General features: G+C 42.2%; 1 protein-coding gene across 1 annotated transcript in view; it reads right to left on the minus strand.

Moving 5' to 3' along the window:
- LOC115092154 (translational activator of cytochrome c oxidase 1) overlaps positions 1-16,530 on the minus strand; it is a 100,685-nt gene extending 84,155 nt beyond the window's left edge. Inside the window, exons 1-2 of the mRNA XM_029602769.1 lie at positions 16,402-16,530; positions 10,276-10,613 (exon numbers count right to left, since the gene is read on the minus strand). Of these exons, the coding sequence (XP_029458629.1) occupies positions 10,276-10,564 (289 nt within the window). The 5' untranslated portion in view covers positions 10,565-10,613; positions 16,402-16,530. The remainder of the gene's footprint in view (positions 1-10,275; positions 10,614-16,401) is intronic.
- Between the last annotated feature and the right edge of the window lie 988 nt (positions 16,531-17,518).

The following is a 17,518-nucleotide window of genomic DNA, read 5'->3' on the forward strand; positions in this document are numbered from 1 at the left end:
CAGGAAATATTTCTTCATGGACAGGGTGGTGGATGCCTAGAATGCCCTTTCAGAGGAGGTGGTAAAGACGAAAATGGTGAAATATTTCAAAGGGGCATGGGATAAACACTGTGGATCCCTAAAGGCTAGAGGATGGAGATGAAAAAAAAAAGTGTGTATGGGGCAACTTACTGGTGTGGCGGTTACTACCCTTAACCAATAAGCCTTCATACTGTTGATGCAACTCCATTATTGCTCTCTGCTTTTACAGCAGGGGGAAAAGAGGAAAATGGATATTAGATTCAGACAGCAACCAATGACGACACTGGATTTTACGGTCTGGGAAAACAAATAAGCAAAGGGGTAACTTGCTGGAGTGGCAGTTGCTATCCTTAACTAACATGCCTGATACTTTGGATGCAACTCCAACATTGCTCTCTGCTTCAACGGCAAGAGGTAACAGGGAATTGGACTCGGACAGTAACCAACAAGGGCCCTGACTGACGGTTTGGGAAACTAAGTAAAGGGGTGACTTGTATGGTACAGCAGATGCTGCCATAAGCTTGCTGGCCAGACTGGATGGCCAGTTTGGTCCTTTTCTGCTATTATTTTCTATGTTTCCATGTTATTATAATTGATGCTTTATGTTTCTTGATTTTTTCTTTGAGGAATGGTGATTCTGTTTTTCCATTGTTAAATACAGAGTTTGGCTTCTTGGGGTTTCCATTTTAATTTTTGTCTGTATATTGCTGGCTTTACTTTGTGATCCTTTATTTTGCAATTGGTGAGGGTTGGCCTCTATTCTGCGCATGTGACCAAGGTGAGATTATGCTGGCATATAGTGTCTGTGTAGGGATCTACAGCAATTGGGTTTATTTTGTTTCCCCCAAGAGGTGGTGTATTTATATTCTGAGACCCAGTGTAATATTAACAGTACTTCTTTTTCACAGGTAGGGTTCTTATTGTTTGAGTCCTTGGTGTTACTACTGTTACTTCATGATAGGGTTCCTATATAGATTTTGAGTATCTTTTTGCGGGGTTTTGTGTTAGTTCATAATCAGGCCAATGAAATATCAGCGTCTGTTTAACGGCGCTCATGATTGAGCACCAGCTCTCTTTTTGTGTGCTGATTCACCTCTCCCAGGCATCCGATTTAATATTTAAATTGGCTGCTGCGGTAAAAAGGTGTTGTGAAAAATTTTGCGTCCCTAGTGCCTCCTCGGCATTGGGTGCCTAGAAGAGGTGGCTGTCAGCAGTTAGGAAAAGGGATGCTCACTTTTACGAGCGTCCCTTTTCTTAACCTGACTGCTGGCATACTTTTTTTTTTTAGGTTCTCCTTTTTCGGTTCCTTAGACTTAATATCGCCATGATATTAAGTCAGAAAAATTACAGAAAAGCATTATTTCTACTTTTCTGTAAACATTTTGGGCTCCTCAAGAATTAACACCTACCCTGCCTGCTCTGGGGCAAGTGTTAATTTTTGAGAGTAAAAATGTGCAGACCATGCACACTTTTTTTTTTTTTCATTGGGGGAAATAGCTAATAGCCTCATCAACATGATTTTACATGAGATGAACTCTAGTGATTGCACGCTCGGTTGGATGTGCATTTTGGATGAGCTGTGCACTACGGCCAGTGCACACTATTGCATCAGCCTGTATGTGTCTAGCAGTGGAAAGTGTCTGTGCTGCTGTTAGTATGAGATGACATCAGAATTTGAAAATACTTTTTTGTATGCTGCGTTGTAAAGGAAATATCCAAACTCCATTATTAGGGGAATTTCTGTGGATGCGCAGTGTATTACAGAAATGGAGGTGCAGGATTTATACTAACATTCTGTCCCTTCCTGTATAGATTCAAGACTTCACTTCCATAGCCAAATAGAATTAGCTGAATGAGGCTATCAAATAAGAACATAAGAAATGCCATACTGGGTCAGACCCAAGGGTTCATCAAGCCCAGTATCCTGTTTCCAACAGTGGCCAAACCAAGTCACATGTACCTGGCAAGTGCCCAAACATTAGATATAAGAACATAAGAAAATAATTTTAATAATAGTTTTACTAGAAGGGTGAAATTGTCCAGCTTTTTAAAAAGTTACACAGAAGATCCTTGGGACTCTCTTACTGAGACTTTTTTTTTTTATAGCCAATTCTAAGGCAGGGAGGTGGATGTGATGTATGGAAATGTCACTTTGGCTTGCTCCCCCCAAAAAACGTATTCTGTCTAGAGACACCACTGATTTTCTGTGGCAGACGGAGGGTGGGGGGGGGGGGTCACTGGAGAGACATACAAATGCATTGGCCCCTGGAGACCCTCTGTGCACCACAGTGCAAGGGTGACCACACCACTACCTTATTTGTTTCTTCCAGGGAGGCTGAGGTGTCTTTGCCCAGGATAAGGCTTGTGCCCTTGCAGAATGAGCATGGAACCCTACCAGAACCTCCTATCCTGATAGTAAGTAGGCCAATGCTATTGCCTTCTTGCTCCGTCTGGTATGGTGACTTTAGAGGCCACCTACCCCTTTTTGGGCACCAAGTATCAACAGCAGCGAAAAGAAAAGAAAAAGCAGCTCATTGGTTCCTTTATACGTGTTTTAAACTTTTCCTGACAGCTGCCACTGCTAAGGGTTGAATGTAACTTTGCTTCCCATGGAAAGCTGATACTAGCTTGAGTAGGAAAGATGAAACTGGACCTTGAGAAATTCCTAGATAAAGATCTCTGCAGTACTGAGCCTACCACTCTGAGATGTGTCTTAGCCAAGCAAATTCTTTCAAGTAAGACTGTTCCCAAAATGGCCCTTCATGGATGCCCAATTAAATCGCCCTAGGAGTCACATACCCAAAGCCTTTTGCATCGGAATGATATCCCACTTGGACTGTCAAGGGGGGGGGGGTTTAATTCTGAATGCCTGATGGCTCCCCCAGCAATCTTGGTGCTTAGAAGCCAGATATCTAAGTATGGGTGAAGCATAGTGCCCTGCGTATGTCGGGCTGCTGGCATCACTACCACAATCTTGGTGAAGGTTTTGGAGGCTATTACTAGGTTGAAAGCCACCCTTGGGACAGAGCATATTCACCCTCTACACAGAGCCTTACTGGACTCTGGTGATTCACTCGGTTGGGAATATGGTAGTGATCTTCCACTAAGTCCAAGGATACCAGGAACTCTCCTGGCCTCCCAACAATATCGCCAACCGTATCTTCCATCCAGAAGTGGCGCATATGAGGGGAAACTGCTGAACACCACCCCCCCCCCCCCCACCCTTTAATTTTTTTTTTATTTTTTTTTAACTATACCCTTTATTAACAAGGTGCCAAGACTGTTCTCTTCTTGGGGCTTCTGAGATCAGAGTTCTCAAGGATATCCTCACCAGTTTGTACCTATTCCCCACCTAAAAAGCTAAGGCTACTTCCGCCTGGGCTGAACCTTGACTGACTAAACCCTTCCTTTAATTTACATTTATTAAATTTCTGAATCGCCCAACACAATAAGGCCTAGGCAATGAACAAATACTACATACATAATATCAACATAAAACCAAAACAAGGACGAACACATGAAGTTATAAAATCTAACAAAAATTCACTCTAGAATAAATATAGCACTAAAATAAAATAAAACAAAGGCCTAATAATGTAATACAACATAATATCATATAAAACATGGTGTAAAAACTAAAATTTAAAAAAAAGCATTACACTAAAAATAAGTTAACTTGATAAAGTTTTTACTTGCTTTCTAAAATCCTTATGTTGCGTCAGTCGGTCTCAGACGGCTTTGACCTTTGTGCCTCACCTTTCTTCCTTCTCTCTCCACAAGCCTTGGGAAGATGGCTACCGCGCCTTCATGCCGCTCTCTCTGGCGTCCCCGGAACGGCGATGGTATTCGCCATGTTTCTCCTGAGGGTTTCCTAGGGTGTGCGCGCGCACACGCCACCCAAGTCTTTATCCACGTCATGGCGGGAACCTCGGGGGCGACCCCTCCGAGTGATGTCATGACATCCTGGTATTTAGCCTGCCCTTTGTTTGCTAACTAAGTTAGCAAGGATTGGATTGGACTGCCTCCGGTCTAAGCTGCTCTGCCGCTTCCTCGCTGCCGCAGGAAGCTCTCTCTCTGCCCTTCAGGGTAATTCATCGCTAACCTGAGTACCCGGGGGCCCTTATGCTCTCTTTCAGGTACCTATCTGGGATATCGGGTACTCTCTCCTCGGGGGCCTGCTCACCCTTCTCTGGTGCCTACAACTCACTACTTCTGCCTGCCAGGACGTTCATCAATACAGCTTCTACTTCAGTGAGTACTAATCCTTTCAGTCTGTTTCATCTTCAGCTTCAGCACTCAAGAGTCTACATCCAGGACCTGCCTCTGCTGCCCTGCGCTCTCTACATCTAATCGAGTGTGGGACTGGTCTCCTCTGCCGAGGACCCCTGGACTGCTTTTTACTGGGTTACCTTCACTGCTGCCCACTACCCGGGCAGTACCACTGAGCTGTATAATAAATACAATTCTCTGTGTCTGCGTGTATAGAGTCTAGCCTAGTACTGCGGTTCCTCACGGGGCTCCTTCCAGTGGGAGTGGTCATCACTGCAGTACCCAAGAATCCACTCCAACACCTCAAAACCATAACACCTTAAGTAAATCAGAGAATTCCAAAAAGCGGGCCTGGCAATGGAAAAAGCACACTCTCGAGTAATGTGTAGACGAGCCACTTTCGGAGAAAGGATCTCGAGGAGGTCACATTGTTATGATCTTAAAACTCTCGTAGGTTGGTAACATTTGAGTACTGAGTTAGCCCAGTGACAGGAATCATAATTTAAAAGTTTAAAAATCAACATAGCAACCAACAAGAGAGGGAGCTATTTTAGATTTAATTCTTAGTGGAACACAGGATTTGGTGAGAGAGGTAACGGTGGTGGGGCCACTTGGCAACAGTGATCATAACATGATCAAATTTAAACTAATAACTGGTAGGGGGACAATAAGTAAATCTGCAGCTCTAACACTAAACTTTCAAAAGGGAAACTTTGATAAAATGAGGAAAATAGTCAGAAAAAAACTGAAAGGTGCAGCTGCAAAGGTTAAAAGTGTTCAACAGGCTTGGACATTGTTTAAAAATACAATCCTAGAGGCGCAGTCCATATGTATTCCACGCATTAAGAAAGGTGGAAGGAAGGCAAAACGATTACCGTCATGGTTAAAAGGTGAGGTGAAAGAGGCTATTTTAGCCAAAAAATCATCCTTCAAAAATTGGAAGAAAGATCCATCTGAAGAAAATAGGATAAAACATAAGCATTGTCAAGTTAAGTGTAAAACATTGATAAAACAAGCGAAGAGAGAATTTGAAATGAAGTTGGCCATAGAGGCAAAAACTCATAATAAAAACTTTTTTAAATATATCCAAAGCAAGAAACCTGTGAGGGAGTCGGTTGGACCATTAGATGACCGAGGGGTTAAAGGGGCTCTTAGGGAAGATAAGGCCATTGCAGAAAGACTAAATGAATTCTTTGCTTCCGTGTTTACTAGTGAGGATGTTGGGGAGATACCAGTTCCGGAGTTGGTTTTCAGGGGTGATGAGTCAGACGAACTGAACGAAATCACTGTCAACCTGGAAGATATAGTAGGCCAGATTGACAAACTAAAGAGTAGCAAGTCACCTGGACCGGATGGTATGCATCCCAGGGTACTAAAGGAACTCAAAAATGAAATTTCTGACCTATTAGTTAAAATTTGTAACCTATCATTAAAATCATCCATTGTACCTGAAGACTGGAGGGTGGCCAATGTAACCCCAATATTTAAAAAAGGCTCCAGGGGTGATCCGGGTAACTATAGACCAGTGAGCCTAACTTCAGTGCCGGGAAAAATAGTGGAAACTATCCTCAAGATCAAAATTGTAGAGCATATAGAAAGACATGATTTAATGGGACACAGTCAACATGGATTTACCCAAGGGAAGTCTTGCCTAACAAACCTGCTTCATTTTTTTGAAGGGGTTAATAAACATGTGGATAAAGGTGAACCGGTAGATGTAGTGTATTTGGATTTTCAGAAGGCGTTTGACAAAGTCCCTCATGAGAGGCTTCTACGAAAACTAAAAAGTCATGGGATAGGAGGCGATGTCCTTTCGTGGATTACAAACTGGTTAAAAGACAGGAAACAGAGAGTAGGACTAAATGGTCAATTTTCTCAGTGGAAAAGGGTAAACAGTGGAGTGCCTCAGGGATCTGTACTTGGACCGGTGCTTTTCAATATATATATCAATGATCTGGAAAGGAATACAATGAGTGACGTTATCAAATTTGCAGATGATACAAAATTATTCAGAGTAGTTAAATCACAAGCAGACTGTGATACATTACAGGAGGACCTTGCAAGACTGGAAGATTGGGCATCCAAATGGCAGATGAAATTTAATGTGGACAAGTGCAAGGTGTTGCATATAGGGAAAAATAACCCTAGCTGTAGTTACACGATGTTAGGTTCCATATTAGGAACTACCACCCAAGAAAGAGATCTAGGCGTCATAGTAGATAATACATTGAAATCGTCAGCTCAGTGTGCTGCAGCAGTCAAAAAAGCAAATAAAATGTTAGGAATTATTAGGAAGGGAATGGTTAATAAAACGGAAAATGTCATAATGCCTCTATATCGCTCCATGGTGAGACCACACCTTGAATACTGTGTACAATTCTGGTCGCCGTATCTCAAAAAGATATAGTTGCAATGGAGAAGGTACAGAGAAGGGCAACCAAAATGATAAAGGGGATGGAACAGCTCCCCTATGAGGAAAGGCTGAAGAGGTTAGGGCTGTTCAGCTTGGAGAAGAGACGGCTGAGGGGGGATATCATAGAGGTCTTTAAGATCATGAGAGGTCTTGAACGAGTAGATGTGACTCGGTTATTTACACTTTCGAATAATAGAAGGACTAGGGGGCATTCCATGAAGTTAGCAAGTAGCACATTTAAGACTAATCGGAGAAAATTCTTTTTCACTCAACGCACAATAAATCTCTGGAATTTGTTGCCAGAGGATGTGGTTAGTGCAGTTAGTGTAGCTGGGTTCAAAAAGGTTTGGATAAGTTCTTGGAAGAGAAGTCCATTAACTGCTATTAATCAAGTTTACTTAGGGAATAGTCACTGCTATTAATTGCATCAGTAGCATGGGATCTTCTAGGTGTTTGGGTAATTGCCAGGTTCTTGTGGCCTGGTTTGGCCTCTGTTGGAAACAGGATGCTGGGCTTGATGGACCCTTGGTCTGACCCAGCATGGCAATTTCTTATGTTCTTATGTTCTTAATTCTTTCTTGTATCAATAACTTGTGTAACTCTATCAGGGCAGGTGTAATGTGCTCAGACCTTTTTAGGCCAGAAAGGAAATGAGTGGCTCGGGCCCCACTGCCTTTGTAAATGGAAGCTTGCAGAACCCTTGCCTAAAAGGGTTTATTTCAGTCAATATTCTGACCTTCAGTGCTGGTCCCACCCTCCTACCATGATACCAGTCTTCAGCATGCTTGCCGAGACCAAGCACCCACTCTCAAGATTGTGAGTGGGCTATTCGTCACCTCCTGTGGCAGAGAATAGCTTTGCCTAACACTCTTCCCTCTCTCTTTTTTTTTTCTGTGGTATCCGCTTCAGCGAGTACCCTGCTCTTGAGGGAGACATCCTTGTTGACTTCTCAGTACCCTGGAGGGAAGGGTCCCCTTTCTCAGAAAATACATTTTTTTTGCAGGAGTAAGAGACCACTGTCCTAGAAATGAGGGCTGCCAGTTCCCTTTTTCTGGGATAGGCATATTATAGTGGACTCAGACAACTAATGCCAGCTCCCTCTCTTTCTCCAGGGTGGCTTAGAGGCTTAGGTCTTGAGAGTCCCAAAAAGGGGTTCAGGATTTTCCCTCAGCAGCTGCCCCTGAGGAGAGAAATGTGAAGCCTTAGGGACCAGAGGCACAAAAATGTATAGGTCCCTTCATGGCAAGATAAGCTTTATGCATTAAACCTCAAATTCTGGGGCAAGGGTTCCCTGCCAGGGAAACTTATAGACCTCCTGGGGCTTCTGAGAGGAAAAAAAGAGCTTCCCCCAGATATTATCCTTGTGCTGGCCCCTAGCATGTTGCCAAAGGGAAAGGGAGATTCCCTTTCCCTGATAGTTCCATGCTGATCCGATCCTGCTTGTGCCTGCCCTGGATCAGATAAACAGTTCTGCTCTCAATTGCTTTTACCTAGCTTGAGGGACCAAATGATGGTTTTTCACCTTAGAGTTAGGGCATCCCAAATGAGAGGTTCCAATAAAAGCTAATGTAGGTCATGTGCCCTATATGTAAAAAAATCACCTGAGCTAAAGATTTCCAAATTATCTCATGATAATTTTGTTTTCTTTAGTGTAGACAGATGGACTCAGGACCAGTGGGTTTATGCTCCCCTTTCAGCAGATGAAGACAAAGCAAGTTGACGTCACAGTATATATATAACACTGCAGTGACACGAGCCTGCCAGTATTCTCTTCTAAAGCAACTGTGGCCAGACTAGCAAAAAACTTGATTAAAAACAGATAACAAGAACTGTACTAAACCAACCATAAACACTGAACTCACATAAGATTATAGGTACCCCAAGCTAGGGACTGGATGAATACTTACCATTAATCCCCTGAAACCCAGAGCCCCACAGGAGGGCTATTGACACACTCATGCGGCAGCCGAGAGCGGGAAGTTGAGTCCATCTGTCTAAGTTAAGGAAAACTAAATTAACAGGTATGTAAATTCTCCTATTCCTAGCATATAGACAGATGGACCCAGGACCAGTGGGATGTACCAAAGCTACTCCCCAACAGGGTGGGAGGCTGCCCGCAGTTTAGTCAACACCGCACGTGCAAAGGCTGCATCCTCCCGGGCCTGCACATCCAGATGATAAAACCTGGAAAAAGTGTGTAAGGAGGACCATGTCACAGCTTGGCAGATATCGACTAACCTCCGCCCATGACACTTGCCTGAGCCCTAGTAGAATGAGCCCTAAACTGAGTAGGTAACTGCTTTCCAGCATCCACATACGCGGCCGTGACCACCTCCTTAATCCAATGAGCTATAGTAGCCCATGAAGCCAGAGCAACCTGTTTACTCCCGCCATGAAGAACAATCACCTATGGACTCCGTGGGAAATCAGACGGTTATGATAAAGCGTAAAGCATGTATTGGAACTGGAGAAGAGGTGCTGTGGGTGAGAGGGTATAATTGCCATAGGGTGGAGGCCCAAGGGTAACTTTGATGTTGTCCTCTCTAGTGTGTATGCCGGATTGTCTATGCTTTCTCTAATGTACTCTTCTGAATGTAACTACATTTGATGTTTGTTTGCATAAAAATGTCAAGAATTTGGGGGGAAAAAAAATAAAAAAAAAGAGGGATCTTGGAATTATTGTAGACTAGAAGCTGAAACTATTAGATCTGTGTGCAGCAGTGGCCAAAAAACCAACCATGTGCTAGGAATAATTTGGAAAGGTTGTTGATGACAAAGTTAAAGATATTATCATGCCTCTCTATACAGCTTTGATGCGACCACACCTGGAGTACTGTGTATAGTTCTAGACATTCCAGCTCAAAAAGGATATAGCAGAGCTCAAAAAGATACAGAGAAGGGAAACATGAATGTGAAAGAACCAGGATGTCTTTCATATGAAGAAAGAAAGGCCTAAATGTTTTAACCTAACTTGGGGAAAAAGAAGATTGAGGGGGGACATGACAAAGGTCTCCAATCTCAGGAATGGAAAAGAACAAACCACAAGTAAATAATTGTTTATGCTCTTCAAAAATACTAGAACCAGGGGGCACCTAATAAAATTGTATCCTAGTAATTTCAACACAAACACAAGAAAGCATTTCTTTAGTCGGCAGATAATTAAAATGTGGAATCTGCTACTGCCAAAGGTAGTCATGGCAATCAGCACAGCAGGGTTCAAAAGGGATCCGGATGATTTCCTAGGACATAAACAGATATTAGGAGATTAGATGGAGGTCAAATAGCTTCACACTTTTATAGATCTGCAGGGAGCACTTAGATGAACTCTGGCTTTCATCTGATGAGACTCTGGGGCTCCTGTTGGGAGACAGGATTCTAGGCTAGATGGACGATTGGTCTGACCCAACTTGGCCAATCTTATGTACCTTGAGCAGTGGAGTTCAGAACTGCTCTAGACAATTTTCGATTTTACCCAAAGAAGGTTTTATGTCTACATCGCTTAGCACATCCCACCTCCCATAAATTGTCACTCTCCCCCTCTCAAGTCAATCCTGCTCAACCCACCTCCTTACCTCTCACAGCAACTTTTATCATCATTGCAAGCTTTGCAAAAATGCGTGCTCGGGCATCATCCTTTGGTCCTTTGATGTGTTTAACTTTCGACCACTTATTGTGCCCTGCTGCGGTGGCTGAGGACAGGTGGAGGCCTGCATGCTGTACACATGGAAAGGAACTGTGTAGAGGACATGAGTCAAGTGGAAAAGTGCATCTGAAGGAAGACATTTGGATTCCAAGCAGAGAGCCCAGTAAACTCCTCTTGTACTGCAATTTCACTCTTCCAAAGATTGTAGCCACAGCCATCTCTACCTCTTCCTGCCTACTGTAGAAACAATGAATTGCAGATTCTCACCTAGAAAGTATTGATAGGCAAGTTAAAAATATTAAAAATAAATAAATGAAAAAGATTGTCTTATTTCTGTACAGATGGAGTAAGCAGTAGAATGACACAAAATAGGGACAAAGATACATGTTGCTTTTTCAGGGGTGGAAAAATACTTAGAAACTTAGGAGCCAACTAAAAACTTTTAGGCTTTTGTACTCTATTTTTGTCCATTCTTTAGTTTTGCTTTATATATTTTTGGTTTCTTTTCCTTGTTAAGTTTTGCCCTCCTTTGCTTTCCCTTTCCCTGCCCAGATATTCTCTCCCTCCCTTCTATTTCCCTGCTTCCTTACATCCTCCCCCATCCCTTCTCTCTCAATTGTCCCTTGCCAGTTTCTTCCTTTCAGCCCAGCAATAGGCTCCTGTTGACAGTAGCCACTGACTCTCTGCTGCCCAGATTCCACTGGGAGCAGTCAGTATAGCCCAAGTCCTATCAGTGGTAGCCACAACAGCGTGTTATGTTGGCTAGGGTCAGGATACACCCCCCCCACAGGTGTGGTACAGGATTGCAGGGCTGGTCTTCTGCCTAGCCAGCCTCCTCCCCCACAGGTTGAGCCCTTGGTAGGGCTTAATTGGATGAGACTGTACAAGGCAGGGCAGACAAGCTGGATGCTGTGTGCAGAGACAGACCAGTCTGTCTGGGTATTCAAACAGGGAAGAAACTGAGAACAGATACTGGAACAGGCAAGGAGCTGAGGACTGGATACTGAGCAGGGACTGGAACTGGATACAGTCAAGTTTGGGCAAGGCAACACAGGGAATGGAGGTTAGGGGCTGGACAAGGTAAAAATCAGGATCAGGCAAGGATAGGACTAGACAAGACAAAGAAAAAAAACACAGAACAGAGAACACTGAGGCCCAAAGGCAGCAACATAGAAGGACTGTAGGCCTCTAAGCAAGGAGTGGCCCAAGTAACACTTTGTTGTATTGAAATATTTTTACATAAAGCTTCAGCTAATTGAACCCATTACCTACTCTACTTGGCTTGATCTATTATAGACAAAATAATGGCAGCATTTCAAAGTCAGAACAGTGTTATGGCAGCCTCTCTGAGAAATACAGCGGGATACAAAAAATTATGAAAACAGGAACAAAGCTCTGCAAAACAGCAGATAGTCCTACAATCGGCCAAAATATATTTTTTTTCTGCAGCATGAGAATGCAATTTTATTTTTTATTTTATTTATTTAAACAGTTTTATATACCGTTGTGCGGACACGTCCATCTCAGCGGTTCACAATTAATCATTGTAAAAATAAGGGGGGAAAATAGAAAAATACAATTATATTATAAATATAGCTAAATATGCTACAAGCAATGCCACAAGCCCCAAATTTCTCTACCTCTTAAAACTGTTGTTCGTTTGACCACTCACTAAGTGATAAAAAAAAAAAACAAAAAAAACCCCAAAAACGTTTGGTTGTTTGTTAAGATGTTTTCCCACTAAATCATTCTCCTTGTTACTATTTAACTCGGCTTGTTATATTTTCTACAGTTGTCCTAAGTTCATCACCCTGTTTCATGTAACTTTATGCTTTTATGCGCCTATATCATTGGTCACCCCTTGTTTGATGTAAACCGGTACGATAAAATATCTTATCTTGAGTATCGGTATATTAAAAGATGTTAAATAAATAAATAAAATATATTTCGCAGTTCACATGAAACCCAGCAATTTGTAAGAATTTAGACCAACATGGAAGGTCCGAAGTGGTATAGTGAAATTGAAAGGTGACGAAGAACAATATGAAAAGAGACGAAGAAACGTCAGAAATATTAAACAACTACATAAGTTCGGTGTTAGTTAAAGAAGAATCTGGAGAAGGACCATCGCTAGTAGACAAGAATGTAGATGGGGATGGAGTAGATGAAGCTCCGTTTATGGAACAGAATGTATGGGAAGAGCTAGGCAAACAAAGTGGACAAGGCCATGGGGTTGGATGAGATACATCCCAGGATACTGAGGGAACTCAGATGTGCTGGCAGGTCCACTGAATGACCATTTCAATAGATTCCTGGAAACGGAAGTGGTGCCGTGGGATTGGAGAAGAGCAGTAGTGGTCCTGCTTCACAAGAATGGTAGCAGAGAGGAGGCTGGAAACTACCGTTCGGTTAGCCTCACCTCAGTGGTGGGAAAATTAATGTAGATGCTACAGAAGGAAAGGATAGTGAACTATCTACAATCAGGAGGACTGCTGGACACGAGGTAACATGGATTCACCAGGGGAAGATCCTATCAGGCAAATATGATTGACTCTTTTGATTGGATGAGTAGAGAATTGGATTGAGGAAGAGCGCTTGATGTGATCTACTTGGATTTCAGCAAAGCTTTTGATATGGTCCTGCACAGGAGGCTTGTGAATAAAATAAGAGGCTTGGGAGTGTGTGCCAAGGTGGTGGCATGGATTACAAACTGGCTGACAGATAGGAGACAGCAGGTAAATGGAATCTACTCTGAAGAGAGAGTCATGATAAGTGGAATGCCACAGGGATCAGTTGGGACTGGTTCTGTTAATATCTTTGTGAGCGACACTACAGAAGGGACAGAAGGTAAAGTATGTCTTTTTGTGCATGATTCTAGGATGTGCAACAGAGCAGACATGCCTGAAGGAATAGAGAGAATGAAAAGTGATTTAAGAAAGCTTGAAGAGTGGTTGAAGATTTGGCAACTGGGATTCAATGCCAAAAAGTGCAGAAGCACACATCTGGGATGCAGTAATCCAAAAGAGCTGTATGTGATGAAGGGGTGAAAGACTGATGTACACAGACCAAGAGAGGGATCTTGAGGTGATAGTGTCTGGGGATCTGAAGATGGCAAAGCAATATCACAAGGCGATAGCTAAAGCCAAAAGATTGCTGGGCTGCATAGAGAGGAATAACCAATAAGAAAAAGGCAGTGATGATGCCCTTGTACAAGTCCTCGGTAAGGCCTCACCTGGAGTATTATGTTCAGTTCTGGAGCCCATACCTCCAAAATGATAAAGGATGGAGGCAGACCAGAAAAAGGTGACAAATGGTGTGGGGTCTGTATCGGAAGACCTAAGAGAAGAGGTTGAAGGATCTGAATTTGTATACCCCTGGAAGAGAGGAGGTACAGAGGAGATATGAAACAGACCTTCAGATACTTAAAAGGTTTCAATGATGTATGGACTTCAAAACTTTTCCGTTGGAAAGAAAACAGTAGAACTAGGGATCACAAAATGAAAACTCCAGGGAGGAAGACTCAGAACAAACGTCAGGAAATATTTCTTCACCGTGAGGGTGGTGGAGGCCTGGAATGCCCTTCCAGAGGAGATGGTGAAGAAGAAGAGAACAGTCAAAGAATTCAAAGGGGCATGGATAAACACTGTGGATCTCTAAAGACTAGAGAACAAAAATGAGATAAACAGACAGGTAACTTACTGGTACAGTGGTTACTACCCTTAGCAAAGGCATGGAGATTACAACCCTTAACCAATATGCTTTGATGCTTTTAATGCAACTGCAATCAAACGCACTGAACTGTTAAATATTTCAGAGGGATCCAAAATATAATATCCAATATAAACAACAAATCACCTCATGTAACAATTTTTTCTACCGTTTTAAATCATCTAAAATATAATTAAGTGAATCTATAAAGGATCTTTAACACTGCCCTTTTTTTTTTTTTCAAATATTTAAGGACTGTTTTTCAAAACATTTTTTTGCTGGAGAGGAAAGTTTCATACTTCTTTTATCCCCAACAGGGTGATGTATCTTATTTGTAATCATGAACAAACCTCCATCAGCCAAATATCTTTTTTTGTATGTTTGTGAATATTTTGCACATATATGTGAATTTAAAAATTAAATAAAGCATGCCGTGTCAATGTACAAAAGTACTTTTGAAAAAAGTTGCGCTGTGACAGTCCAAATTTCTACTTTAAACTTCACTCAGACTTATCTGTACTGCAGTGTTAGATTCCCAAAGCATGCCATATCAATTATCGGAAACAGATTTCTGTGCCGTTGTTGAGCGAATTTTGAATTGTGTGAAGCATTGCTGAAAGGGAGCGAGTTAACCCCTTGAAGAATTGGGCTGTACAACGGAAAGTCCGACTGTTTGAAAAAGTTTATATCCCCTGAGGAAAGATCCCGATAGGATCTGAAACGCGGCCACGTTGGGAATCTAACACAGCAGCACAGATAAGTCGGCATGTACAGTTTTGAAGTTAAGCTTAAAGTAGAAGTTTGGACTGTTACAGCGCAACCTTTTTCAAAAGTACTTTTGTACATTTACACGGCATGCTTTGTTTAATTTTTTAAATTCACATAATATGTGCAAAATATTCACAAAAATACAAAAAAAAGATATTTGGCTGATGGAGGTTTGTTCATGATTACAAATAAGATATATCACCCTGTTGGGGATAATAGAAGTATGAAACTTTCCTCTCCAGCAAAAAATATTTTTTGAAAAACAGTCCTTTAATGTTTGGAAAAAAAAAAAAAAAGGGCAGTGTTAAAGATCCTATATAGATTCACTTAATTATATTTTAGATGATTTAAAATGGTAGAAAAAATTGTTACATGAGGTGATTTGTTGTTTATATTTAATGCAACTGCAACATTGGTCCCTACTTAGATAGTGGGGGTAAAGAGGAATTCATTTAAGAAGACATGGTCTAGGATACTGATTTGCAGACATAAGGGAAAAAGTACAGGACTTCTTCTATGGCCAAGTCCTAAAAGAAAGGAAGAAAGTGTGCATGGGGGTAACTTGCTGGTGTGGCAGTTACTACCCTTAACCAATAAACCTGGATACTTTTGATACAAATTCAACATTTGCTCTCGGCTTCAACAGCAGGGGAAAAGGGGAATTAGATTTAGACAGCAACCAACGAGGGCCCAAACTTTTACGGTTTGGGAAACTGATAAATCTAGGAGTAACCTGAACAAAGAAGCAGTTACTACCCTTAACATATAAACCTTGATGCAACATCTCTCTCTGCTTCAAAGGAGGGGGGTGGAGGGAAAGATTTTTGCATTCAGGGACAACCAACACAAGACATGACTTTTTTACAGTCTGGAGTACTGATTGGCAGACATTAAGGAAAAAAAACCACAGGACAGATTTTACGACCAAGTCCATAAGCATAGCAGGTCAAGCAGGATTGTCTGATACATGGAGACAACCTGCATGGCAGATACTATCATGGGAAGCTTGCTGGGCAGACTGGATGGACCACTGGTTCTTTTCTGCTATCATTTCTATGGTATATCCTGGATTTCTGACACACGTATCAATTTCCATGGCACAATACAGAGGTACATAAAAAATAGGCAGAGAAAAGCCAAAGCAAAAGAAAAGCCTAGAAGCTGTGTAGAGCGGTATAAAAGAGCAATCACATACACAGCTGGTTGGGCTTTCGCAGTACACTTCGCTCCACGCCGCCCAACTTCGGCGGTAGATTCCGGTCAGGCACTGAGCGATGCGCTCCCCCCTACCATCACACTACAACGGAATATTTAATCCCTGGGCAGTCAGTTCTTGGTTACAGGCACCGTATATGGATTTTGTTCATAGTTTAAATTTAGACTGTTTCCTTTTAGCTCTCCCGAAAGAAGAGGCAAGCAGGGATGTTTCATGATTCATCCTTCCTCTCTTCCCCGGTGTCGTCTCTCACACAGCGCAATCAGAATCACAAGTCCATGCACAGGATACAGTAAAGCCATTTATTTTTATGTTTCTAATCAGGATTTCCATAATCAAAACGGAATGCAAAAGAGTAAATACCTTAGGTAGAGCGCGACCATGCCCGCCACCATCCTGAAGCAGGAAGACACTCTCCAGCTGCCCCAGGCTTCTACGGTGGCCCCCGCATACCAAAAGCAAATGCACAGCAGCATCCTGCATTTTGAAGGCTCCACGCAGCCATGGTCGCATAGCAAACGAATAGCTTCCTCACCAAATATCACAAGTAATGAACAAATCAGTTCCAAAGTATCAATAAATAATTCCTCAATGTGTGCTAATATTCAATCCTATTGAAACGTGGCCAAGCAGAAAGCTTCACAGCAACAGATACCTAAATTGACAAAAAGACCCTTACTATTCAATAGCAGAGCGGCCAAGCCAAGAGGGAGCAATTTTTAAAAGGTAGATTTTCCCCTCCCCCCTCCAATCCCTGCTCCATTGGGCTAGTTGACTAGACTACCTGGATAGCTCTCTCACTCTTAAGGGGGCCGATTCAATACCGTGCTCAGCGGCTAGCGCATGGTTTAACATACGAATGGTCGCGCATCCATAACCTCCTATGCAATATAGGGATTAGTGCATCCAAAGAGGGGAAAAAATTACAAAATGGTAATAAGTCAAGCAAAGGTACAGCTTATGGCAAGTACAGCATTAGGGGCATGGTTATGGTGCTGGTCCGTATTGCCTCTGGGAAGTATGCCAGCTTTTTCACAGACCAGAACTGACAATTGAGGACCAAGAGGGGATGCAGGGGGGGGGGGGGGGTGTCCCAGACTGTCCTCCTCAATTGCATACATTGGATAAAACAAACAGTAAAATCAAGAAAAATAAACCATCAATATAGTAAGTTCACACTGTTAAAAAAATAAATATTTCAAAACAGTTGAGTAGAATAAATCCAATAATTAAAAACTATAAAGATTTTTTTTTTAATGTGTAACTCCTTTTGAAGGGGTCTGAACGCTTCAACCTGACAAAGGACTTCATGTACCAGAATTCCCTGCTTCATGACGGGTTTACTTACAGTCTGCAATACAGCTGTAATTAGGACATTGAGAAACTCTCTGTCAGCACATTGCACATTTTCATTTTTTTGGCTTCGCTGTTCTTATTCTCTGATAAGCTTTCACTGCTGTAACCTAGATTAGAACAATGG

The sequence above is a fragment of the Rhinatrema bivittatum genome, chromosome 1 (genome assembly GCF_901001135.1).
Source record: "Rhinatrema bivittatum chromosome 1, aRhiBiv1.1, whole genome shotgun sequence".
Classification (NCBI taxonomy): Eukaryota; Metazoa; Chordata; class Amphibia; order Gymnophiona; family Rhinatrematidae; genus Rhinatrema; species Rhinatrema bivittatum.